Source organism: Oncorhynchus masou, chromosome 7, assembly GCF_036934945.1.
Source record: "Oncorhynchus masou masou isolate Uvic2021 chromosome 7, UVic_Omas_1.1, whole genome shotgun sequence".
Classification (NCBI taxonomy): Eukaryota; Metazoa; Chordata; class Actinopteri; order Salmoniformes; family Salmonidae; genus Oncorhynchus; species Oncorhynchus masou.
The window spans coordinates 25638121-25664383 of record NC_088218.1 but is presented as its reverse complement, the minus strand read 5'-3'; the positions used below and the strand labels follow the sequence as shown (position 1 = coordinate 25664383).

The following is a 26263-nucleotide window of genomic DNA, read 5'->3' as shown; positions in this document are numbered from 1 at the left end:
CCAAAGGGGAAATATAGTAATAATAATAATAATAATAACATGTTATCAAGGGCAGTGCCAAGGTATATCTGGGACCACACAGCAGGAGTTTGAATGTCTCACTTTCTTTTGGGCTTTTCTTTGGCTTTCTCTTTTTTTCATGTCTGAGAGCATTACCCAGTCTGAACTTGCCTAAACCCTTGTGGTCACACCTCTTGAAAAGGTTTTGTTTCCCCCATCAATTGGTATTCTAACCAGGTCAGCTGATTCTACTGGCCTTGTCTACGTAGCGGTTTTCATTTTAATTTGCACCTGTTGTTCGGAAGGCAAGTGCAGACCCGCGGATTATACAAAGATCATGCATGGACATACTGTATATGCTCAACGTAATCTTATTACTCTCCATAGTATATAAAAGAAAATATCAGAGTTTTTTCCCCTTCTCAGTTTTGTAATTTTAAAGGATTTAAGGTTTTATTTAGTAGTCATATATAGCTACAGTACAGCAATTAAAACGGACCTGAAAAATGTTTGCACTCTTTTTCCTCGCCTTCCCCTAGCCACATCTGAAATCGGTTCCCATGATGTCATACTCTGATTTCCCCCCTCTGTGGTTGTTTTTGAGAGAGTAGTGTTTTAGGAACTAGCAGTGAGCTGTGTCCGGGTGTGATGCGGTGATGTCCCGGCCCTGTTTCTCTCGCTGAGCTAACGTCCTGTGTTCATTCCTCTAATATGTCTTTAGGCTTCCGTTTGTAGGACAGACAATTTATGGGCCTTGTGTGTAGACTGGAGAGGCTCGAGAACCAGCCTTGTGAGGGCAGACTAATTCACAAACAGCCACCTTCAATTGAGTTCACAGCACTTATTTACAGGCTGCCTATTTTAAGAGAAGCTGCCGTGTGTCTGGGACCAAGTGTTGTGGAATCAAGCGGGCCGCTACTTGTGTGAGTTATTTTAATGTGGGGCTCGACTGCGCAGTATTGACTCATTGAAAACACTCCCTGAGAAAGACAAGAGGAGAGGGAACGGAGGGAACGGAGGGAAAGGAGTGGGGTGCAGGTCCTGTTTAGGTTAAGTTTTTTTTTTTTTTTTTTTTTACACTGTATGTATTATTTCATTTATCATTGTAAGGATTTGACTTGACGGTTGATATCTGTCAAGTTCTGGGGAAAAATGCAGTACAGTCGGTGCGCCACTTATTTAGGAGTGGTGAATGTGATGAAATGACTAGGAGTTAAGACGTTTCAATCCAGGGGGGGTATGGCTATTTGACATTTGTAAATATCAGAAGTGCAGAGTATCTCAGCCACGTCGTGTATGCTTTAGATCTGTGAGCCCAACTGAAAGGTGTAGCTAGGTTGGCATCTCAGGCAATCACATTTGTGGCTATTTTGGCGTGTCTATGTAGCAGCTGACTGACTCCACACACCATGATGGGTAAAGTTAGTTTCCAGTCTGTCGCTGTGGGTGTTGTTGTAATTGGAATGTACCCCCACAAGAAAGGGCCCATGTCCCAAACAGGAATGTGTTTAACCTGCAATCAAATAAAATCAAAGTTTATTGGTCACTCAAGCAGATGTTATAACAGGTGCAGCGAAATGATTGTGTTACTAGCTCCTAACAGTGCAGTGCAATCATGACTTCATCTAAGGACATAATCCTCGATGACCTTTTTTCCATATCAAGGTCAGTACAATGAGCACCAAATTTGAATTCCTCTCGTGACCCATCTTGTTTTGTTTTGTGTTCTCCCCCATTGCAGCGTTGAATTATGAGAATGTGATGGACACTGGTTCGGAGACAGAGGATGAGGACAAGCTGCTGGTATCAGAGGAGGATGGCCTACTCAACGGGGTGTGCAGCCCTGCCAGCCTGAATAACCACGACGCTGGATCCCCGAGGGTGGGCCAGGCCCTGACGACAAAGGAGGATGAGGACGATGACATGAGGGACAGCGGAGTAGACCATGTCTGGCATGACAACGACATGCTGCACGCCTCAGTCGACGGCACTGGTGAGCGTCACACACGGCCAAAATGTTTTCCGGATTTATTTGGGTTTCCATGAGATGATAGGCTAGCCAACTCCTCCCCCTCCACCACCCCCACCTCCACAGTAACAGGGGCAGAGGTTGACCGTGCACGGCAGTCATAAGGAGTGGAGAAGATCAAACCACGTTTTGACATGCAGGGAGTTTGACAAGCAGAGAGTCAGGAGACGTTACTGTATCTTGACGATATGTAGGAAACGTATGATGGTGCCACTGAAGATGGCAGAGGTACGGTGAAGAGTCCTACACCCCCACGTGACTGAAACTCACTCGGCTTGTCCCGGCGCTAAATCACAACACATATTTTTACCCTCGCTAAAGTCAACCAGAATGACATAAGATGATATTGACAGATAGTTTCAATCGTGAAACTAAGAGCGTACATGACATTTTCTTAGAATGACCTCTTTTGATTGTCTCTAAAATCGCAATATGATCAGAGCTTCAGTATATGATTGATATACAGTGGGGCAAAAAAGTATTTAGTCAGCCACCAATTGTGCATGTTCTCCCACTTAAAAAGATGAGAGAGGCCTGTAATTTTCATCATAGGTACACTTCAACTATGACTACTTCAAAATGAGAAAATAAAATCCAGAAAATCACATTTATTTGCTAATTATGGTGGTCTCCTACAAACAAGCAATATTTCTGTCTCTCACAGACCTGTAACTTCTTCTTTAAGAGGCTCCTCTGTCCTCCACTCGTTACCTGTATTAATGGCACATGTTTGAACTTGTTATCAGTATAAAAGACACCTGTCCACAACCTCACACTCCAAACTCCACTATGGCCAAGACCAAAGAGCTGTCAAAGGACACCAGAAACAAAATTGTAGACCTGCACCAGCCTGGGAAGACTGAATCTGCAATAGGTAAGCAGCTTGGTTTGAAGAAATCAAATGTGGGAGCAATTATTAGGAAATGGAAGACATACAAGACCACTGATAATCTCCCTCGATCTGGGGCTCCACGCAAGATCTCACCCCGTGGGGTCAAAATGATCACAAGAACGGTGAGCAAAAATCTCAGAACCACATGGGGGGACCGAGTGAATGACCTGCAGAGAGCTGGGACCAAAGTAACAAAGCCTACCATCACTAACACACTACGCCGCCAGGGACTCAAATCTTGCAGTGCCAGACACGTCCCCCTGCTTAAGCCAGTACATGTCCAGGCCCGTCTGAAGTTTGCTAGAGAGCATTTGGATGATTCAGAAGAAGATTGGGAGAATGTCATATGGTCAGATGAAACCAAAATATAACTTTTTGGTAAAAACTCAACTTGTTATGTTTGGAGGACAAAGAATGCTGAGTTGCATCCAAAGAACACCATACCTACTGTGAAACATGGGAGTGGAAACATCATGCTTTGGGGCTGTTTTTCTGCAAAGGGACCAGGACGACTAATCCGTGTAAAGGAAAGAATGAACGGGGCCATGTATCGTGAGATTTTGAGTGAAAACCTCCTTCCATCAGCAAGGGCATTGAAGATGAAACGTGGCTGGGTCTTTCAGCATGACAATGATCCTAAACACACTGCCTGGGCAACGAAGGAGTGGCTTCGTAAGAAGCATTTCAAGGTCCTGGAGTTGCCTAGCCAGTCTCCAGATCTCAACCCCATAGAAAATCTTTGGAGGGAGTTGAAAGTCCGTATTGCCAAGCAACAGACCCAAAACATCACTGCTCTAGAGGAGATCTGCATGGAGGAATGGGACAAAATACCAGCAACAGTGTGTGAAAACCTTGTGAAGACTTACAGAAAACGTTTGACCTCTGTCATTGCCAACAAAGGGTATATAATAAAGTATTGAGATAAACTTTTGTTATTGACCAAATACTTATTTTCCACCATAATTTGCAAATAAATTCATTAAAAATCCTTCAATGTGATTTTCTGGATTTTTTTTCTCATTTTGTCTGTCATAGTTGAAGTGTGCCTATGATGAAAATTACAGGCCTCTCTCATCTTTTTAAGTGGGAGAACTTGCACAATTGGTGGCTGACTAAATACTTTTTTTGCCCCACTGTAGCTCAATTTGCTAATAATCTAGTTTAGATCATTTCGGGCAGGTGATACATACAACTTTGGATGCGCCTTACTTCTTAGTTTCTTTGGAGCATCACTGATAGCAGAGAGCCTAGTCATGGATGCTTGAAAGATAAATACTTTTAATTAGGGCTAGGGGATCATCATTAAAGGAAGCCAGACTGCTGCAAAAGTCATTAACAATCTTAAATGAAATTTTTATTTTTATGATAGCCATTTACATGTATAATAAGAGTCAATGATTCTTGCAGCGGTGTGACAGAAACAGAGTGTAGCGAGAACTCATGTAAGACATCCCGTTTAAATGAGCCGGTGTTAGCTATTCATTTCTCCTAATGAACTGGGTTCTGTAGAGTGCCGAAAAGGGGGAAATATTTCACCATCTAAAATGTTATTACGCTCAATTTAAAACAAAAAATTATCTATTGAAAAGGAGGAAGTTCACTTTGTGGTTACTGATTATCGACATAGAAACTGTAAAACATAGTTGTCGTAGACAGTCAGTGCGTTATTTTGCTATGTTTACGGATGTTTATATTTCTGCAGTCAGTCCATATGCGGATTCTTTAAAAAGAAATGTTCAAATTGTTTAAACAAGTTTGATAAAAAAGTCTGTGGTGCCTTAATGTCTGTAATTCAACAATGTTGCAATTCCCAGATAATCTGCTTCTCAAGTGATGAAACGTAGTCGGCCATATTTCTGAGACCTAGTGTAGTTAAGTAGTGTAGATGATGGGAGTCTTCTCTTTCCCAAGCTTGTGGGCAGAATGTTTGTCTGCCTTTTTCCCCCTCTTTCACGGGTGCCTTACTGTCTACAATGATACCTCAGCACATACTGTAGATTAGCTGTGCTTTTCTCCCCTGCCTTGTCTACGTCAGCTTTAGTACCCTTTCCAAAGGATACAGGTTTTGAATCGAAGAGCACTGCAAAAAGTTTCTTAGCTGTGCCTTTCCGGTGACCGCACAATCAGAGTTTTGTGTTCTAGAATGGTCCTTGACATTCTTTCATCCCACAATGGGGCCACTGGATGCAGTGGGCTGGAATACATGACATCACTATCATTCTAAAACAAATCACCTGCATTCTCCCCTTTCTGCCCGTGTCTCTTTCTTCTCCCGGCCCGGCTCTGTTCAAGGCCGCTCAGAGAACTAACAGAAAGGAGGAGGAGGACCTTTGTTTTTTACTGCGCCCTGTTCCACTGGTAACTGGCCATAAACATTGGAATGTATTCAAAACAAACAGCATCAATGGCGTTAAGTAAATAGGTGGACGTATGGCAGGGGAAAGGTATTCTGGACCCCTCCTCGGTCGCAGTCAGAAATTAAACATCCTTCAGTTCAGTGCAGGCCTTCTCTCACACTCCCCCTCTCCTTACATGATTTATCAGGCAGAGAGAGACAGCGAGAAATCAGACTGGCTTTTTGACTCACATGACACTTTCAACTATAAAAACGGGTCTCTCTCTCTCTCTCCAATGGATGTGTAGCTGTCAGAAGCAATAGAAATGGCCCAAAAAGGATCTGTGCAAAGGGCCATAGAAGTGAGGTAGGTGTACGTGGTCTTAGCCTACCTCCTGCTGGAAATTCCCTCCCTCTCATTCCTTGGCCACACACAGATAATAGGGACTGTTCAAGGTAAAGAGGGGACGAAAAGGGACAAAAAGGGACAAAAAGCAAATCCCCACTTGTGCTCCTTGAGTCATATCAAAAATATGCAGTGAAATTGGATTACTCAAGGCTGCGAAAACCATAATGGCTGCATCCATGCGAACTCTCCCACTTTTCAGGAAAAAGAAACGTGAGGGAAAGAGAGCTTGATTAACATTCAGTAAGTTAGAAATGACAAAAAAAGTAACTATCCATATATGCTGGTCTCTTAAACACCAGAATTATATTTGTGGCTGTGGTGGAGGATTTTCTTTGGATTGCTCACAATACTCCAGTGTATCTTCAACAATATTGCTAAAGGGCCATTTCCTTAGAGTGCAGCCTGGTTTGATGTCATTACTGAGAAGACAACGGCACTCCAAAACCCCCTCATATGCAAATGAAAAATGTCTGGCATGTTTCTCCACCACACAGTCAAGCTTCATGTCAAGGGAAAGTTGAGTACTTTTCTTTCAAAAGAGTCCATTTTTTTATTCTCTGAAGCTATTGGCTGTTTTTATTTATTTATCTGTTTGGTGCAGACGGAAACAGTCTCACTTCAAGCGAAAGAAACCAAAAAACTCCTCTCCTAATTATTGAAATGAACCAACTATTAAAACACCAGATTTTTCACTCTGCACCAAAATATACGATATATATATTATATTTGTTGTTCCTGCATGTGATTCGTGAATGCTAATTCAATGACAAGTATTCAGGCAACGTTTTATTCTGAAGATTTTACACAACTTGTCAGCTACTTTTCAAAATCATTTCCCAAAAAATGTTTTCTGTTAAAGTCCACGGTGCAAGTGACAGTAAAGGAGAGAGTTCCTCTATTCCCTTAATCCACTGATTTGTTTGTTTACCCCTTCATGGCAACACAGTATCCTTGAGACCATAGAAATCACATGGCTAGAACAAGGAGAAACAGAGAGAGAGAGACAAGAGCCATTTTTATTTACCAGCCACTATCTTCTCGGAAGTACCTTGATTTAATTTTCAAAGACAGGACGGAAGGAAGGAGTCACAGAGGACTCCTTAAGTTAATTGTCTGTGGACATGAACACCAACAAAAGTCCCCTTGTTCGCCGCTGCCCACACGGCAAGAGAATTTACCCACCAATGTCAAAAGTTGTTCTCTCCCTTGTTTATGAGCCTGTCTGTCAATCTAGGGTCCTTTATTTATGGCTGTCTTACCTGTGCCAGGACAAAATGCAAGTCTGCCCTTGGCGTTCCTACGACTATGCATTACGTTGATTGGTACTAGATTCTAAGCGCACAGTCCAGGATTTTATGCGAAAACCCCCTGTATAGTTTGTCATTTTTTCTGCCGCGTATAGATTGTTAGTATTGTCACAGTGAGGGAATAACAACTGCAAGGCCTTTTGTGCCGTTTACTCCTCTCTGACTGTTCAGGTGGATGGGGCTGGCTTCTTGAATTAATCTTTCTTTCTGGCAACTCTCACTACCCCCGGAATGGCAGAGCAGCTTTCTTTCCCACTGCTTGTTGTTGTTTTTAAGGTAAATAAGGCTCTGTCTGGTCCTGATGATTAAGAATGCCACACAAAGCCTCGGCACAGTGCAACACAGCAAGCCCTTTATATCTCCGTACCTTCCTCTGAAGGCTTCATTGTGAGGCTTGGGTTTACTTGGTACACTACAGCATTGAACTGAACTTCTCTTTTCCTTCTCTTCCCTACTCCCTCCCCTCCTCCCTCCCCCCCCTCCCTCCCCTCTTTTCTCCACAGATGAAATGAAAGATGATTATGACACTTTGGGGCCTGATGCCCCTCTTCAGACAGTTGGAAACGGTACGGGTGAGTTGATTTAATCCATTGTGAGGAGATTTGATGTACAGATGTAGGATCTTAATTTGATAACCCTGTTGCAGAAGAACTTTCCTGCAATGCAAGCATAGTCCTGGACCAGAATTAATTGTAATCCACATAATAATTCACATTTCCTGCTACTGCAGGATTATTTTTCTGCTGTAGCAAACTGTCTCAAATTAAGATCCTACATCTGTATTGTGTTGAAAGACGAGGCCGAGACCAACCACCCTTCCAATCCCTGTTTGTGGGTCGCTGTGTATCTGTGTGTCCGTGTAGAGCACTAGTGTCCCTGCATGGTCCTTTCTACACAAAACTGTGAAGCCTAATCCTACCTGCCATTTTTAATTAAGTAAACAAAGCTCATTTCCACCCACAAGCCTCTTGGGCATTAAGTTTTCCCTCCATGATATCATCCTGACCGCTGCTGACAACTGGCCTCGGCACCATTTGGGTAAACACTCACCACATAACGAGAATACTTCCTTAGAAATCTTCTATTCTTCTGTTTCATTTATTTATATAGTTTCTTGATTGTGTGTGTGAGCACACAGGTGTGTGTGTGTGGTGACTTTTTTGTGTGGAAATTGAGACATCGCAAATGTTTCCGTTAAGGCTGTGGAAACAACGTAGTGGCACCGCATTGGTAGGAAGAACCCACCATGGGATTACATGTGATTTCATTTAAGAAATGAAAATTGCAATCACGTCTTGCCACCTAAGAACTCTTTTATCCAGGTGATTTCCTCTATTACAGAGGAGAAAGTCATTTCAAGAGAGGCATCACGAGGTTGAGCTTGTAACTTGTTGGCAATACAGTGACTTCCGAAACTACATTTCATTTGCAAAATCAAATTAGTCTAAATTTGATCTTTTTGATGTATTTTTATAACCTTAAGATACATATTTGTTTAACGGTGAGTTGTGAATCCAGTATAGAGATCTCAAGCATCCTCACAGTTTTGTATCTCTAAAATGCATTAGATGATTCTCAAACGGTTCACACAAAGTCCTAATGAGAATGCAGGAAATTGAGCTGCCGAGTTAACAGTTGCTTCATACGATTTCATACAAGCTCCTTTGGCACCAGTGACATTTTCATGCCACTTTTGACAACCAAATACACGACCTTGACCTTTCACAAATTGGACCCATAAAATAATCACTGCCAAACAAATCACAATATATAAATGTACCTTGGTTTGGACATGTCTAATTAAATAAGTAACTATCTAAATCCAGTGAAATCAAACTGTTTGCGTGACTTCCTGTAACATTTAGCATGATAATGTTATATGTGACGAGTTTTATAACAGTAATGTGATAGGGGGGTGGGGGAAATAGAATATAGACTTGCCCCAGGTTGTCGGAATGCCATATAGTATAGTTTGAATTAACGTGAACCTTTGAGTGTCTATCATCTGCTGTTGACTAATGAAGGTTGCCGGGTTTTGATGAGCTTTGTTTGCTTTTGGAGCCACAGCTATCTCTACACTGCAGCTTTCTGGATTCCCTAAAGAGAAGGGACTGGAGGATATGAGAAAACGCACAATGTGTGACTTCAGCAATTTCAGAAAGACAGCTTCAGAAAGTGTTTTAAGGACTATGGTTTAAAGCTTCTTTTTTTGTGCAACGTTGTTGTTTGTCCTCAGTAATCTGTTCCACAGCCGATCCACTAAACCAGAGACATTTTATTGACCCCTTGTCAATACACGGGGAATTTGATTGTGCTGTTGCTACACAATGTGTAAATAAAATGTTGTTTTCGAGAGGCTTTAAAAACCCAGAGGCTTAATTAAATAGATATCATCTTAAAGATCCAAAATTGTAAAAATACAAATTCTTTTCATTTCACATATGAAGGAAATTTAGAAGGCATTTGACCAGTTTGAATTGTGTTCCCCACATTTATTGTGTAACTGGTAATACGATTCAAGGAAATACAATATGTTTATCTGAAATACTTTCCCACGATTTAAGGTGGTGCTTTTCTAAGATGAACTCATATTTCTTGTTTTAGTGGCTGTTGCGTGACAAGATAACACAGTAATTCAGATGTATTCTCCCACAACTACTACCTTAATGTCTGTTGTGGAGTTTCTTCATCCCATTTAGACCCGACACGTTCTCAGTATTGCTGTAACACACATTTCTCTTGGGGAGTGAAGAATCCAATTTCTCAAAACCCATCTCTCTCTCTTTCTCTCTTTCTCTCACTCTCCCTCCCTCCTCCTTCTCTCTTTCTCTTCTTCTTTTCAGTTAAGAATGTTGTTGATTGCACTTCAGAGTTTGAGGACTTCTTCGCTACGCGTAGTAAGCTCCAGGAGGAGAGCCTGAGCGAGAGCCACAGCCACGTGGTCAGCATCGCTGAGTACCTGCAGCGGGGCGACACTGCCATCATTTACCCAGAAGCACCCGAGGGAGAGGAGCTGTCCCGTCTGGGCACGCCCGAAGCGCTTGAAACAAACGGCCAGGAGGAAAATGGTAAGAGTCCAGAGACCAGCCAGGGAGGGCAAGAACAGAACCGGGGACAGGGGCTGTATGTATGAAGCATCTCAGAGTAGAAGTGCTGATTTAGTTTCAATTTGGCCTTTTAGATCACAAAGAATAAGACTGCATGGACAGGGGTGAGCTGGGGCCATATGTTTGAAATGTTTTAGAGTAGGAGTGCTGATCTAGGATCAGTGTTGCCTTTTAGACCACAATGAATAAGATTACATAGACATGGGGCAGCTGATCCTGGATCAGCGCTCCTCCATTGAGACTCTAACCCTACGCAGCAGTGGTGTGGCTGGACTCTTCTTGGTCTCTGTGGCTCTGTGACATGAGCAGCTGTTGGTCTCACAGATTCTTCACTGGATTCCTCTGTGTTTACCTTCGGTTCTCCAGTCTTTAAGCAGCAGCAGCTGCCAGAGGTCTGAGATAAGATAGTACACCTCCCAGACCCCGGGGGAACAGGGATTGAATTAGAATGGATTTATGATACGTACTTCAGAAATGATGAAAGTGTGGGAAAAATGCTATTAAATAAGGCACTTAGAAGCAATTAGGCAAGGGGACTATGGTTAAGGGGAGCAAGGAAGGACGAGGGGGGAGAGTGGGTGAGGTAGTGTTCTTAAAAACCAGGTCAAGGTGCTTTATTTCAGACTGACGTTTGTAAGATATCAGTGTAAAACAGTGTAAGATTAGATAACATGTTTCATTTTTGTCTCAAATCAAAAGTCAAAAGAAACACAATTACTTACGCTAAAAGTATGTTAAGCAACACATTCTAAAGTGTATAGGTCAATTAAAAGCTAATTCAATTTAGTATGTGTGAATTTTCACGTGTGTCTTAGTATGTGATATAAGAAAAGGGGGGTGGGGGGGGGAGTCTGTGTGTGTGTGCGCGTGTGTGTGTATGTGTGCATGTGTGTCAGGGCATGGATGCCAGCCTGAGACGACGGCACTCTGTAGAGCAGATTGCAGTGATACCTCCCCGGGCAGTCTCCCATTACTGCCATTGATTTGCTGCCACCTGGAACCCAGACCTCCAGATGCTTTCGCCCAACTGTTGACCTGCCCCTACTGCGACCGGGGCTACAAGCGCTTGACATCGCTCAAGGAGCACATCAAGTACCGCCACGAGAAGAACGAGGAGAACTTCGCCTGCCCCCTGTGCAACTACACGTTTGCTTACCGCACTCAACTTGAGCGACATATGGCCACGCACAAGCCCGACAGAGATCAGGTGAGGATCATGTGCCCTCGTTTGTTGTTGTTGTTGTTGCCGTTTTCAATCCCTTCATTATTCCTCTCCCCTTCCCGTTCCCTTCACTTACTTCCTTTCTAATGTGCTACGATCCCTTGGAGGAAAATATATCATTTTGATTGGCAATCATTATGAATTTTTCATGGCATTTTGGAGATGCAGATCTTTTAATGGTAATAACTTTAATTGAGGCCCTAAATGGTTTTTTGATGGCCCCGTCTGATATGATTTTGCGGTCTTATGTTCACGATCAAATGATTATGTTAATTTCCAATTTAGACATTTTATCTGCTCCTTAATTTCACTTCAACTAGTAGGTTTTATGTTCTTTAAAATCAAGCATTTCCTTCATGCAGTACTAAACTCAGCAAAAAAAGAAATGTCTCTTTTTCAGGACCCTGTCTTTCAAAGATAAATCGTAAAAATCCAAATAACTTCACAGATCTTCATTGTAAAGGGTTTAAACACTGTTTCCCATGCTTGGTCAATGAACCATAAACAATTAATGAACATGCACCTGTGTCGTTAAGACTCTAACAGCTTACAGATGGTAGGCAATTAAGGTCACAGTTATGAAAACTTAGGACACTAAAGAGGCCTTTCTATGGACTCTGAAAAACACCAAAAGAAAGATGCCCAGGGTCCCTGCTCATCTGTGTGAACGTGCCTTAGGCATGATGCAAGGAGGCTTGAAGACTGCAGATGTGGCCAGGGCAATAACTTGCAATGTCCGTACTGTGAGACGGTGCTACAGGGAGACAGGACGGACAGCTGATCGTCCTTGCAGTGACAGACCACGTGTAACAACACCTGCACAGGATCGGTACATCCGAACATCACACCTGCGGGACAGGTACAGGATGCCAACAACACCTGATCGAGTTACACTAGGAACGCACAATCCCTCCATCAGTGCTCAGACTGTCCGCAATAGGCTGAGAGAGGCTGGACTGAGGGCTTGTAGGCCAGTTGTAAGGTAGGTATTCACCAGACATCACCGGCATTAACGTTGCCTATGGGCACAAACCCACCATACAGGACTGCCAAAAAACTGATGAGTCGCGGCTTTGTCTCAACAGGAGTGATGGTCGTGTTTATCGTCGAAGGAATGAGCGTTATACCGAGACCTGTACTCTGGAGCGGGATTGATTTGGAGGTGGAGGGTCCGTCATGGTCTGGGGCGGGGAATCACAGATCACAGCATCATCGGACTAAGCTTTTTGTCACTGCAGGCAATCTCAACGCTGTGCATTACAGGGAAGACATCCTCTTCCCTCATGTGGTCCCCTTCCTACAGGCTCATCCTGACATGACCCTCCAGCATGACAATGCCACCAGCAATACTGCTCGTTCTGTGTGTGATTTCCTGCAAGGCAGGAATGTCAGTGTTGCCAATGCCAACAAAGAGCCCGGATCTCAATCCCATTGAGCACGCCTGGGACCTGTTGGATCGGAGGGTGAGGGCTAGGGCCATTCCCCCCAGAAATGTCCGGGAACTTGCAGGTGCCTTGGTGGAATAGTGGGGTAACTGGCAAATCTGGTGCTGTCCATGAGGAGGGGACGCACTGCAGTACTTAATGCAGCTGGTGGCCACACCCGATACTGACTGTTACTTTTGATTTTGACCCCCCTTTGTTCAGGGACACAGTATTCCATTTCTGTTAGTCACATGTCTGTAGAACTTGTTCACTTGTTCACTATGTCTCAGTTGTTGAATCTTGTTATGTTCATACAAATATTTACACATGTTAAGTTTGAAGAAAATAAAGGCAGTTGAGAGTGAGAGGACGTTTCTTTCTTGGCTGAGTTTATGTCAGAATCAACATGTACACTTATTATTGAGTCTCACTCACTCGCAATGTATTTTCTTTTAGATAAACTAACCTGGGAATTTGTTGACAATTTGCATGCATCACATCCAACTCCCTGTGTGGAAGAAATAAGCCTTCTATTCATAGATGTTACATTTGCTTGCTATCCGTGTTTTAAAGAAGAAGTGAACCTGAACAAAGCAGTAGTGACAATTGAAGTCCTCTTGGGGTAAAAAAAGAAGAAAAAAAGAAAGATAAAATGTGTTGTGCAGTTAGTGAATCGTCGTGTCATCGCTTACAGGCAAGCCCCAATCCCATGTTCCATAAGAACTGTCTCTACCTAGGAAAAGATGCTCTCGCCATAAACACCACAAACAAATCTAAAATAACCTGTAACACTCCTTATCCAATTAATCAATCAAGAGAAAATATGTCATTAATACACACACGCCAATAGTATTTGAATACCCAGTCCATGCGCCCCGCCCACAACATCCAACATCCCATCCCTAACCTTCCCTGAGTCATGTAGGATAGCATGTCCCCCTCCGCCAAAAACACATTTGCTGGTGTTGGTGCCATTGACAATTAGGATTAGAGAATGATTGTATCTTATTGGCACAACTAAAGTTTACTGTGGTCCTCAGAGGGAAGCAGGGGGAACCAAAGCAGCTGTTGCTGTTTGTTTATGCAACTCAGCAACTTACGAGCGGTGGGGTCCCTGACTGGCGCTTGGCGGCCCCACCGACAGACAGACCCACTCCTGCTCGATCTTTGAAGGTTGCTGCCGTTTGAACAATCCTCCCTGTGTCCTCCCTTACGCCATCTGTCTCCCCAGGAATGTGGGTAGAGTCAGCACACCCCAGCAGTTGTCAGGCTGGATCAGGACGCTGGCTGCTTCTTCCTGCTATGCCTGCCTTGGTAGCAAGTGCTGCTGAGAGATCTTTTGTATTGCCTAAGCATTTAACGTGTTCACCTCCGACTCAGAATTAATTGTGCCCGTCTGGTGTGCCTCCCGTTTACACGTACGCTGTTATTGTTGTTGTTATTACTATTACATTTTGGATTTTGAAACAGGCAGAGGCCTCCCCCTCTTTGAATTGCAAATTTGAGGGGCCGCAACTGATGTTTACCTTTGAACAGAGAATCAAGGCCTAGTCCCATCCTATAGTCTGAGATTATTAAAGAGACGTTTGAGGATTCAAATGATTAAGGGAAATCTGTTCCAATTAAGACATTTCAATATTTATGGAAATGTGTTGTTTCTTCATGTAAAATTACTGTTGTTTGCAGGTATGTGAAATACAGGGAAGGACTTCTTCTTCAACCCGTCAGAATATCTTTCGAGTGATTACCCCAAATTAGTAAAAGCAGATCAGATTGCTTGTTTCTAATGAGGGGGAAACTATATATAAAAAGAGCCCCTTTCATTTATTTTATTTTATTGGCTGCCAAATTCTAAAGGCATGCTTCCTTGGCTTGAGAGCCAGGAAATGAAAAGGTATGTCATTCCCTCTGTTATCAGCGCCACTCTTGTACTCTCTCGTTGGAGTTGGAAGTAGAAAGAGGCAAGATGGGCTGTGTAGCAATGTAAGACATTTGGCTTGTCGGTCGATTGCACCGAGGGCTGATTGCGATTGTTTAGTGAACTATTTTCCCCCTGTAATGTTGTTAGTGGAACTTATGTAAATACCTGCTTCTTTCTCTATAGCACCAACTGCTGAACCAGGGGGCTGGCAACCGCAAGTTCAAATGCACAGAATGTGGCAAGGCCTTCAAATACAAGCACCATCTGAAGGAACACCTGCGGATTCACAGTGGTGGGTAGCAAGGGGGCCTGTGCACTCCGCTTTGAATATGCATAACCTTGATTTAAGGCTGTGGTGAACTTCACAGGTTGTACAAAAATCGATTGCGTTTTTCTTTTCTCTCTCCCACTGTTCCAATGGATGACTTGAGCTACTTTGTTTCCTTATATCTGCCAATCTCACAATTGAGCTGTTCAGTGTTTACACTTTAGTTTGGCATAATTAAAGGTGTTCATTGTTGATACATTTTCCCTTAGCCCACTTATATTTAATCATTGAGAATATGTGTGTTCCTTATGCCATTCTAAATACGCTCATGGCAGATTTTTTTAGTATACATTGTTGTCTCTTTTCAGGTGAGAAGCCATACGAATGCCCAAACTGCAAGAAGCGCTTCTCCCACTCAGGCTCCTACAGCTCTCACATCAGCAGCAAGAAGTGCATCGGCCTTATAGCAGTCAACGGGAGGATGCGCAACAACATGAAGACAGGCTCTTCCCCTACATCAGCCTCGTCCTCCCCCACTAACACCGCCATCACCCAGCTGAGACACAAGCTAGAGAACGGAAATGGAAACGGCAAGCTCCTGGGCCACCATCAGGACCAGAACAACCACCACCTGAACATCAAAACAGAACCACTAGACTTCAACGACTACAAACTCATGATGGCCTCCCATGGCTTCAGCGCACCTGCGCCCTTCATGAACGGAGGGATGGGGGGAAATAGCAGCCCGCTAGGGATCCACTGCTCAGCCCAGAGCCCCATGCAGCACCTGGGGGTGGGGATCGAACAACAGCTCCTTGGTTACCCGTCCCTGAGCAACAACCTGAGCGAGGTCCAGAAGGTGCTCCAGATCGTGGACAACACTGTGTGCAGGCAGAAGATGGACTGCAAACCGGAGGAGATCTCCAGGCTCAAGGCTTACATGAAGGAGCTCGGGAACCAGATCGAGGAACAGAAACAGGGACTGACGTCACAGGGGGGTCACCAGATTGGTCTGCCCGTCATCAGCCATAACGGTGCCACTAAAAGCATCATCGACTACACATTAGAAAAAGTGAACGAAGCCAAAGCTTGTCTCCAGAGCTTGACCACGGACTCAAAGAGACAAATTAGCACTATCAAACGCGAGAAATCCAACCACATGCTAGATTTAGGTACAGAGGATAAGATGCATGAGAACAACATTATGTTTACACCCTTTGCTTGCCAATACTGCAAAGAAGCCTTCCCAGGTCCAATTCCCTTGCATCAGCATGAACGTTACCTGTGTAAAATGAATGAGGAGATCAAGACAGTTCTCCAGACTAGCGAGAACCTTATGCCCACAAAACAGGGGATGTTTACAGAGAAGCATGCCCTCCTGCTCTCGTCCATGCTGTCTGAGAAAAGCCCCATCAACCCGTACAAGGACCACATGTCAGTGCTCAAGGCCTACTTCGCTATGAACATGGAGCCCAATTCAGAGGAACTACTGAAGATCTCCATAGCAGTCGGCCTTCCTCAGGAATTCGTCAAAGAGTGGTTCGAGCAGAGGAAAGTTTACCAGTACGGCACCCCAAGAACTCCACCATTAGAACAACAACGGAACAACCATGCAGATATGGTTCTAGCCGCAAACAACCACAACCACACTCCCTCTAAAGACTCAATGGCAGCGAGATCCCCAGTGTCCCTGATCAAGTCTAATAACCGTGACCGCAACCGTGACCACCATATCACGTCCCCCTCCATTGCAGAGCTCCATAACAACGTCAACAACTGTGAGAACCAGCTCAGACTCATGAAAGCTAACACGTTCAGTGGACACACCAAACACATGGGTGACCACTCCAAATTGGACCACCAGTCAAGGAGCAGCACACCTTCTCCTTTGAACCTTTCCTCCACATCTTCCAAAAACTCCCAGAGTAGCTCATATACTCCAAACAGCCTGATGTCTGAGGACCTGAACCTCAACATGAACCTGTCTGAACAACCACTGGACCTGTCACTGCCAAAGCTCATGAAGGAGCCCAAACATGCCATGACCGTGAAGAGCAGACCTAAACTAAACGGTATTAACCACCATGACCACTCCAGTGTTCCCTCCCCACGAGAACACTTCGAAGAGCCACTTAACCTGGCCTATCTCAAGAAGGAGTTTGAAGCCAGAGGCCAGAACCACCACAATGGAGACCTCAACAAAAGCACCAGCCCCTTGTTCGGGATGAACCCCTTCGGTGCCAAACCTATGTACACGTCGCTTCCGCAACAGAGCGCATTCCCACCGGCCACCTTCATGTCTCCGATGCAGGCCAGCATGCCTGGGCTGAGGCCGTACCCAGGGCTGGAGCAGATGGGCTTCCTACCACACATGGCCTACACTTATGCAACAGGAGCAGCTACCTTTGCTGAGATGCAGCAGCAGCAGAGGAGAAAATACCAGCGAAAGCCTGGTTTCCAGGTAAATAGATAAGCCGCTTGTGGTTTAGTTTCTAAGCCTCAGGTTTATCCTCTCTGTCTCCATCTTTACCTTCTCTCTCTCTCTCTCTCTCTCTCTCTCTCTCTCTCTCTCTCTCTCTCTGTGTCTCCTCTCATATTCCCTAAAATGATCTGCTCATTGTGCCACTAATTAAAAGGTACTCTAATGAGCTCAAATGCTCACCTGCAGCACATTGAACCAGGGAGAAAACACAGTCAGGTAGATAACCAGCTGTCAAACGCTCCTGGAGTTGTTCAGTTCTCCAAGCAGACGTCATTAGCGATATCAGCACATAATTGCTGTTTCAGAGGAGGTTATGATGTGGGGGATTCAGTTGTTGCCAGACTCCACCGTGAATTGTCCTTACCGCATAGTGCAGGCAGCATCACATCTCCAGCTGTTCAGTGTCGTCTATTCCAGAGTAAAACATAGACTACGTACCCTTTAAAATCAATCTGTCTCAGCCTAGTTTATATATTTTTTTTTTCCTTAGGTATTTTTTTTGTGTGAATTGTGTGAGGGACAACGTGTACGTGATCTGTGCAATAGGCAAAGGGTAAGTCCTGGAGCTGCACACAGCACCGAGGATCTGACTCCAACTCCAATTCTCTGCCACTGTCTTGTATTTTATTTTAAAGAGAGTTGCCCTCTAAAGCCAAAATGAGTTTCTACATGCAGGTTAATAATGCACAGGCTTCATGTTCATTCCCACTGAATGCTGAAGGCTGTTTAACATAGAGGGAACCATTTTGATAAAAAAAAAAAAAAGTATTAATAATGTTTCCTATTCTAAGTTATTAAATTAGATTTTAAAAATACAGCTACGGGCCTTTAGCTCAAATTGATTGCGGAATGATAGTAGCTCTGTTCTTTAAAAACAGTGTAAGAAAGAAAGTGTCCCCGCCAAAGGAGTCATTGTCAGACCAGAGCGAGCACTTCTTAATGAGAGCAGTGGTGTGTCTCAATATTGGTCCTTTAGAACACCTCTTGATTTAATCATTATGAGTTGGAAATGAGAAGAATATGACAATATGCCCCGCAAAGGGCTTTCTCTTATTATTATGACCTTCTAATGTGATAATACTTTCCCCCATTCATTTAAGTTTAAGCCTATCGGGTTAATCTTCCCTTATGAAGAACAGATACATATGGAATGAAAACTCTTTCATGTATAAAACTAGACTGATTCAAATATATGATTTAAAAATGTAAAATAATTCAAATAAAATAAAACATTCAGGGTAGATTGTCAACCATTACAGTGTAGTCTGCCTTTTATATTTACACCTGCGCTCTCTATTGGAGTGTTAGTAATTAGGTCAAAAACTTAAGTTCCATTCAGTCTTTCATTGAGGCAAACATCAGGAGGTCCTGTACCTAAATGTAGTTGACATGTGTGGATTGATAAATGTGTCATTTTCTAGGGGGAGCTGCTAGACGGAACAGCAGATTACATGTCAGGACTGGATGACATGACCGATTCAGACTCCTGTCTGTCCCGGAAGAAGATTAAGAAGACAGAAAGTGGTATGTACGCGTGTGACTTGTGCGACAAAACATTCCAGAAGAGCAGTTCCCTCCTAAGACACAAATATGAACACACAGGTATATACTGTTCTGGAACACTTATTTTACCCCGTTGCTTTCATTTCTAATGTTTTGTGTTACTTAACCCTTTCAATTGTTTGATTTTGTTCATTCCCCACTTCTTTCCTGCTTTGTTCTTTTTCAGTTGTAATGTAAATCGAGACCTAACCTTGTTTCTTCATTGACAGGGGTGAGGAGATATACTTACCTAAATATGTAGAGCAAAACATGACATTATTAGGGTTATGCCAAAAATACTTTTCTCTGAATATTATAAGCTCCATACTTAAATCAGAATGTGGCAGAAAGAACCTAACTAAATGTTGTGTCATTGCTTTGCATAATGCATGAGGGCACTGTCTGAGGTAAATGTCACCCTTGGCCATTTCTAAATTATATCCATCACATGCTACTTTATTAACCCTATTATTATTTACAAAACACAGTAAGCGTACCCACATATATAACTAGTAAAGAGACAGAGACAGACTGCTGAAAGTGTCACTTGACCAAACCGGTCTTTTATTGACTCTCACTCTAATCAGTGATAGGTCGGTTTAAACCCGTTGAACATTTGTGTGTTGATGACATTTTTTTTTTTTTTTTTTTTTTTTTTTTTTTTTTTTACACTTCTCACAATGAAACGCTTTCACTAAGTTGAATCATTCTTTACACACATGACTATCTGCAGCACTTAGCAGGATACCGCATGCTTTATGTCTCATGCCGGGTTTATCTAGTTGTGGTATTAGGAGGTGTGTGTTGCAAGTATAGCAGTTATGGAAGGCGTCGAAGGCATCCCAGGGCTATTTGTGGCCAGGAATTGGCCAGATGTGTTGGTGTCTGTGCTTGGTGGCACACGTGGCGTCACGAGAAGATTGAAATGCCAAAGGAGAAACTCTTATCTTTTGATTTGTGTCAGATAGACTGTTATATTTCCGGATGTGCTGAGATGTAGTAAATTCAAAAAGGGGGTGCAACTGTCCCCGACTCCCCACCCCATGATATACACCATGACCAGCCACCATTGCTGGCTGCTGGGAGAGTTTTTATTTAGCCAGATCATTTTGGTAGCATGATGTAATGAAATTTCACTCCATCAATGTAGGGCGGCTCGAGTTTCTCATCTCACACTTCTGCGTTCAGGGTATCCCATTTTACACGGGGAGCAGAGTAGAGTGGAGTCCCAAAAATAATTGCGGGACAGAGGCGTCGAGAAACTAGAGTTATTCTACTGAGATTATCAGTGTAGCCATAGGAGTCTCTTGTTCAATTCTCATCTCCTGTTTGTTTATTTATTTGCCACAGCTTTCTGTTTGTTAAGTGTTTGTGATTCTGTTCCTCGCTTTAGCGATAGGAGGGAATTTCATAGTGTAAACACATGACAGACCCTTTGGTTTATAGTAAGCTGTTTATCTTCTCATTTGGAATAAACAAAGAAATGATGACAAAGTTAGCATTGATATTGTAATGATAGTTCAAGTTGCTTCATACCATTCGACTCATCGGAATGTACTTTAAGTTTGTGTTTGTTCTCCTCCTGCTGCTTTTCATTGTGTTATAAATGTAGTAACAACGTGGCGAGCGGGGAAACTCATGTCTGCTTTCCTCTCCCTCTTGTGTCTCCTCAGGTAAACGGCCACATCAGTGTCAAATCTGCAAGAAGGCATTCAAACACAAGCACCACCTTATAGAACATTCACGACTGCACTCTGGCGAGAAACCGTACCAGTGTGACAAGTGCGGGAAGCGCTTCTCTCACTCGGGCTCCTACTCCCAGCACATGAACCACCGTTACTCTTACTGCAAGAGGGAGGCCGAGGAGAGGGAGGCGGCCGAGAGAGAGGCCCGGGAGAAGGGCCACCTCGAGCCCACAGAGCTACTATTGAGCCGGGCCTACTTACAGGGCATGAATCCTCAGGGCTACCCCGACCTGGAGGACCGCGAGGGCATTCTGAGGGAAGGAGGGATGAACGGAGGCATGAGAGATCGTCAGAAGGAAGTTGAAGGAACGTACGCGAAAATAGGACGTAGGGAAGAGGACTTTGAGGAGGAGGAAGAGGAGAGCGAGAACAAGAGCATGGACACAGATCCAGACATGTTGAGGGATGAGGAGGAGAACGGCGAGCACTCGATGGACGATAGTTCGTTGGACGGGAAAACAGAAACCAAATCGGATCACGAGGACAATATGGAGGATGGCATGTAATAAAACTACTGCATTTAAAAAGCTTCCCATCTTACTTTTCTGTTCATTATTGTTACCTGCTTGGTTTTTAACGCTGCTGTGTTGAAGCTGTACATGCACGTGCCTGAAGCTTCTAGGAAGCTTTGTATTGAAGGACTCAAAGGGTGGTGGTTGTATATGTCTGCCCAAGGAGACATTGATTTGAAGTTTGATTTTGGGGTGGGGTGGGGTGGGGTGGGGGGGGGAGAATTGTGTAAGAAGAGGCTGCATTATGCAAAAATGAAAAATTAATAAATATTGTACAGTATTAAGGCCTAAAAATATGTGTGGTGCTAACATCCTAAAAACTCTGTGTTCCATAGTCTTTATAGCACAAACTAGTGACTTGTACAAATTGCACTTCGCTTCTATAATCACTACAAAAATAATAAAAAAGTATTGCCTATGTATATATTTATACAGTGTTGAAAAAAGCAGTAGTCTCCACACTACAGTCCATCTGTTGTATTACTTATCTTTCACTTAATGTGTTGTCTATAGTTTTGCCCTATCGTCAGGCCAGCTAGCCACACAGTTTTAGGCCTCAGAATTTCTCTGTGAAGGAACTTAACAGATATTACCTGTTTGATTTTAAGATCATGAAGTCTTAAAGAGACCTTGAAATGAAGGGAAAATGGTTTGACAGTACAGTACAGTAGATGGAAGGATCGTGTGAACAATTAAGGAGAAAGCCTTTGTAAGGTGTTTTTGATAAGAAAAAGCCTTATATGCAAACCTTTTAATCTGTGTGTTTCTGCAAGTGCCATCCTTGTATTGTGTGAAAGGAGGGTGACACGTGTTACCTCTTCACCAGCTTCGGTATTAAGAGATAGCTCACCTTGATCTTTGAAGCACCCATGTCAGTATTAGTACACTAGGCAGCAGTTCCTTAGTTTACATATGTCTGTGCAATTTTCAGGTTTATTTCATTAACTTTTGTCAGTATTACACCAAACAATTTTTTTAAACAACAAAATTGCATTCATTTTGTTTGTAGGTTGAATAACATTTTATTTATGTGGCCCATTTTATATTTCCTAATTTTATTTATTTCATACTGTAGTGTACAGTATTATAGTTCTTCAATATATAGATATATTTTAGTAAAAATGAACTTGGCGTTGATCATTGGGGCAAATTTTACGTAAAGAGAGCATTTATTGTGTTTTGAAACATTAATTGTGAAATGCGAATTTTCAACTATATTATTTTGTTTTATTTCCTTTATTTTCCAATTACTGGAAATTCCAAATTTGGGAACTTTTATACAATATTGTGAAAACACTGTATTTTTAACTAAAAAAATTCCACTTTCTTCATCTTTTTTTTTTTGCTAAAAAAATGAAGAGGGACTGTTAAGATACAATGTATGATACCATGACTGAAGAAAATCTTTCCTGAAATGTCTTTGTAAAAGTATTATTGAATTTTTAATTTTTAATTTCTCTTGGAAATGACCATGCTCGAATAAAAGTAGCCAAATTACAGAACACAAATGCCTTATGTTCAACTTTTTTTCCAGGCTTTTGTAGCAGTGCCACATAACTACACCTGTCACTCAAAAAAGGAGTTGTCTGAAAGTAAAAGACCCACATTCCCCCAAAATGGGGAGTTTTCCTCGTACGATTTGAACTTTTTACACACGGAATCACACAATAATTCATTATTTTTATAATTATTTTCAAACGTTTTATAACATTCAATAGACAATGATTATTGACAGTCATATTACCATGACAGAAAAAAGCAAAGAAACAAATTAAGTCATTCAAATGAAAGATGGATACCAGCTAAAAGTACTTTCGTGTGAAGATACTTGTAGCTATTAACCGCTCACACTGCATATGCAGATTCAAAGTAACATCAAAAGGCGAAGATGAAAGGGAAAAGGTTGAGCAATGCCAAACACAGAACATGCTTTGCATATTCCAATTTTCATATTGATCCTGATGCCATCTGATCATTCGGTGCTTATCTCACAGATAAAAGGGGAGGAGGTCTTAAATGATTAGCCATTGAATTTCACCATGGACTGTTAACTTTTGGGATGATTAATAAAGAATGTGACGCTTCCACAGAGATCAGAGGTCAGGAGAAGACACCTTCAAAAGGAGGATAGAGCACTCCAGGTGAAATGCATTTGACACATTCTAGTACCCTTCTGCACCACAATAAGGAAGATCATGACGTTAGAAGGGAAGTTGTACTTGTCCTGTTATTTGTCACCCCAGTCAATCATTTTGAAGTTAATAACAATTTCCCTTTAAAACTTTATTTGAAAATACTTAACCGAGCTTGTCGAATGTTTGGGAGGAAAACACACCCAGTGACTCTTAATAATGTCATATTGCCATATGTTTTGGCCAGATTGGTGGTGTGTTTGGAACATATGAACTCTGATGATTCATCACTGGTTTTATGTATAGACTCAGACTTTAAGTGTAGATTTTGCCTTCAGGATACACAATTGCTTCCATTAATATCTCCAAGTCTTACTATTAGTGACATTGCTTCATATTGTCATTGGCTCAACACATACTGTACCTCGCTGACATATTATATAGGGAAACTTTATGGCCCTTGGCCTGCACAAGTTCTCAGATGAAAAGGAAATTAAAATAGAAGTGTCCATAGAGGTGTGTACCACTGAACTGAATAAAAGGTACATTCAGTAGAATTAACCCTGAATAAAGGATACGGAGCATATTTCCAAAACGTTTCGTTTATTTCCAAAACATTTGGTAAACATTTAGCAAAAAAAAACAATAAGAGGTTCATATAGGATCCAGGATATATCCAGGGTTAGAGAGGTAGAGAGGAGAGCTCAGACATTTGACCTCATTAAGTTATTTACATATCCCCATATGCTGCCCATATCATTCTCAGGGCGTATGAAGGACAGCCCCTGTGAAGAAGGCCCAGACCTGGCACTGGGAGAGAGAAAGTTCAATGACAGGCAGGCAGGAGAAGCACAAGTGACCAGTAGGGATTAGCCAATCAGAGTGTCAGAAGAGCAGCCAGCTGTTAGCTGTTCAGTCTGGCCCAAGCAGAAAGAGACCCAGAGCAGGTGGTGCACCAGTGTGCCAGTGGTGGGACAAAAACAGACAACAACAAAAAACGATGATAATAATAATACAAGAAAATCACCCAACCAGAACTATATCCTTATTGAAGGGCAGAGTCTCGTGAAGTTTGTACCCCAAGGCACTGTTGAGAATGGTGGCAAGCCAAGGAGTTCTCAACGATTTAAATGTGTTGCATATCATGAAAGGCTACACCATCTACGACAAAGATGCTGACGCACATGGATTTCTGCCCCGTGATGTAAAATACTCGATTTAGCAAAAGGGCTGTAAACACCAACCCATATTCAACTGTAGATGTTTAGTGGGCGTTGATCACAATATGTTCTTTACCAAGAAAATACAAACGGTGATATATTTCAACGTTATCTCGTGTATTGATTTCCAAGGTAACGCGTCAGAACAAGCAGACTGAATACCTTCACTCTCAGTTGAGGGAGTACTAAAGGTCCAAGCCTCTCCCTGCCTGCATTCGCTACTCTGATGAATGCAGCAGGTGCAGAGCGGGGAGGAGGCAGGCGAGCAGTAAAGGACACAAAGACAACAATGCTCTCCAAAATTGGAGGGGGTTGGCCATTGTGTGGAGCAAAGAACCCGGCATAGACTTTTATTATTTTGCATGTATTATTTGATGCACTTGTTCACACCCAGGCAGCATAGTTGAAATGGTATGGTAAGGAGGCATGTTGGGAAAAGCAAGCGTTGTATGTAAGGAAGCCATTTAGACAGTGTTGGTCTTGTGATGTGGTGAGTTGGACCCCTCCTCCCCCGTCCATCAATGCACTCTCATACCATAGCAAACCATTGCCCTACATAGAGAAGGCACACCGTTGTTGAATCAATGTTACACATTGATACACTTTCCAGGGAGTTCCTCTACCAAGGCTTCTTTTCTCTTTTTGTTTTGTTTTTCTTTTCTTGCAAACCAGTCGGCACAGTTTATCCAGCCATACTTTCACCCCTTTATAACCCCCCCCCCACCCCCCCCCCCCTCTCCATCTCTCTGATGGGAAAGTGATTATGTGTTTTCCCAACGCGTTTGTGGAATCTTTGATATGCAGAAACACAGATTCTAATGCGAAGCAACAGCGGCTTTGGCTGACGGGTGATTAGAATGCTGGATCATGGCTGTGTCTGCAGGGCCTCAGCTGGGCACAGGGAACATCACTCATTACACATTTCAAGGGAAGTTTAATTCGTGCTAGGCTCAGCATGCCGGTGTAGGTGTAATCATATCTATTTAAATGACTGGTCAATGATAATCTGCGATGCCATAGGATAGAGGGATGAGATGATTCCGAGGTGATGAAACCATTGGCCAAGACAAAGCGACACTTCTTTAACCTTATCAATGAGACGGTTAAACCACATGATCCCCTATCCATATAGGGTGATAAAGCTTTTGCCTGGATTTCTGAAAGCTAGCAATCACCTTCAGGGTTTTCTGTACAAAACTTTACCAGGGACATACATTTCAATGGTGCACAATAATCCTTCCCAAATTATAGTGATCCTTTCGAGATGGGCACATGCATTTTTTATGAAAGGCATCATGCAAATGGTGGATGACTGCCGAGACTTTCATGTCACTAATATGTTACTGTCCTCTTGACTTAATTAAACATGGTCCCCACTATTTTTGACAGGAAAATATCTCTATTTTAATTAGATACTTCACCACCAGACAGAAAAAGGACGATGTAATTCAAAGTACGGTTCATGTAGTCATTTAACTCTCGCAAGACTCATTGTCTGCTTGCCCTCCTTTCTGATGTCAAGCTATGATTTGTATGCAGCTTGAATTATAGTAAACAGGGTATTGTTAATAGCTAGAATGATTGAAGCTCAGATGTTCGTATGGCCTCTCTAACCCCCAGTACAACATTTAGCGCTGGCACTGAAGAGGCCATTGCCAATTAATTTATGAGGTTAGTACATGGTAGGTATATGATTACAGTATGCACGGTGAATAA

At 42.7% G+C, this 26263-nt stretch overlaps 1 protein-coding gene across 2 annotated transcripts in view; it reads left to right on the top strand.

Moving 5' to 3' along the window:
* LOC135543583 (zinc finger E-box-binding homeobox 2-like) overlaps positions 1-21387 on the top strand; it is a 79170-nt gene extending 57783 nt beyond the window's left edge. The window contains exons 3-10 of one of the 2 annotated variants that reach the window (XM_064970960.1): positions 1742-1993; positions 7476-7544; positions 9816-10040; positions 11072-11286; positions 14830-14938; positions 15283-17375; positions 18818-18998; positions 20612-21387. In XM_064970960.1, coding sequence (XP_064827032.1) covers positions 1742-1993; positions 7476-7544; positions 9816-10040; positions 11072-11286; positions 14830-14938; positions 15283-17375; positions 18818-18998; positions 20612-21189 — 3722 coding nt within the window. In that variant the 3' untranslated portion in view covers positions 21190-21387. Of the gene's footprint in view, positions 1-1741; positions 1994-7475; positions 7545-9815; positions 10045-11069; positions 11287-14829; positions 14939-15282; positions 17376-18817; positions 18999-20611 lie in introns of both variants that reach the window. The other variant, XM_064970961.1, reaches the window with a different exon arrangement.
* Positions 21388-26263: the final 4876 nt, after the last annotated feature.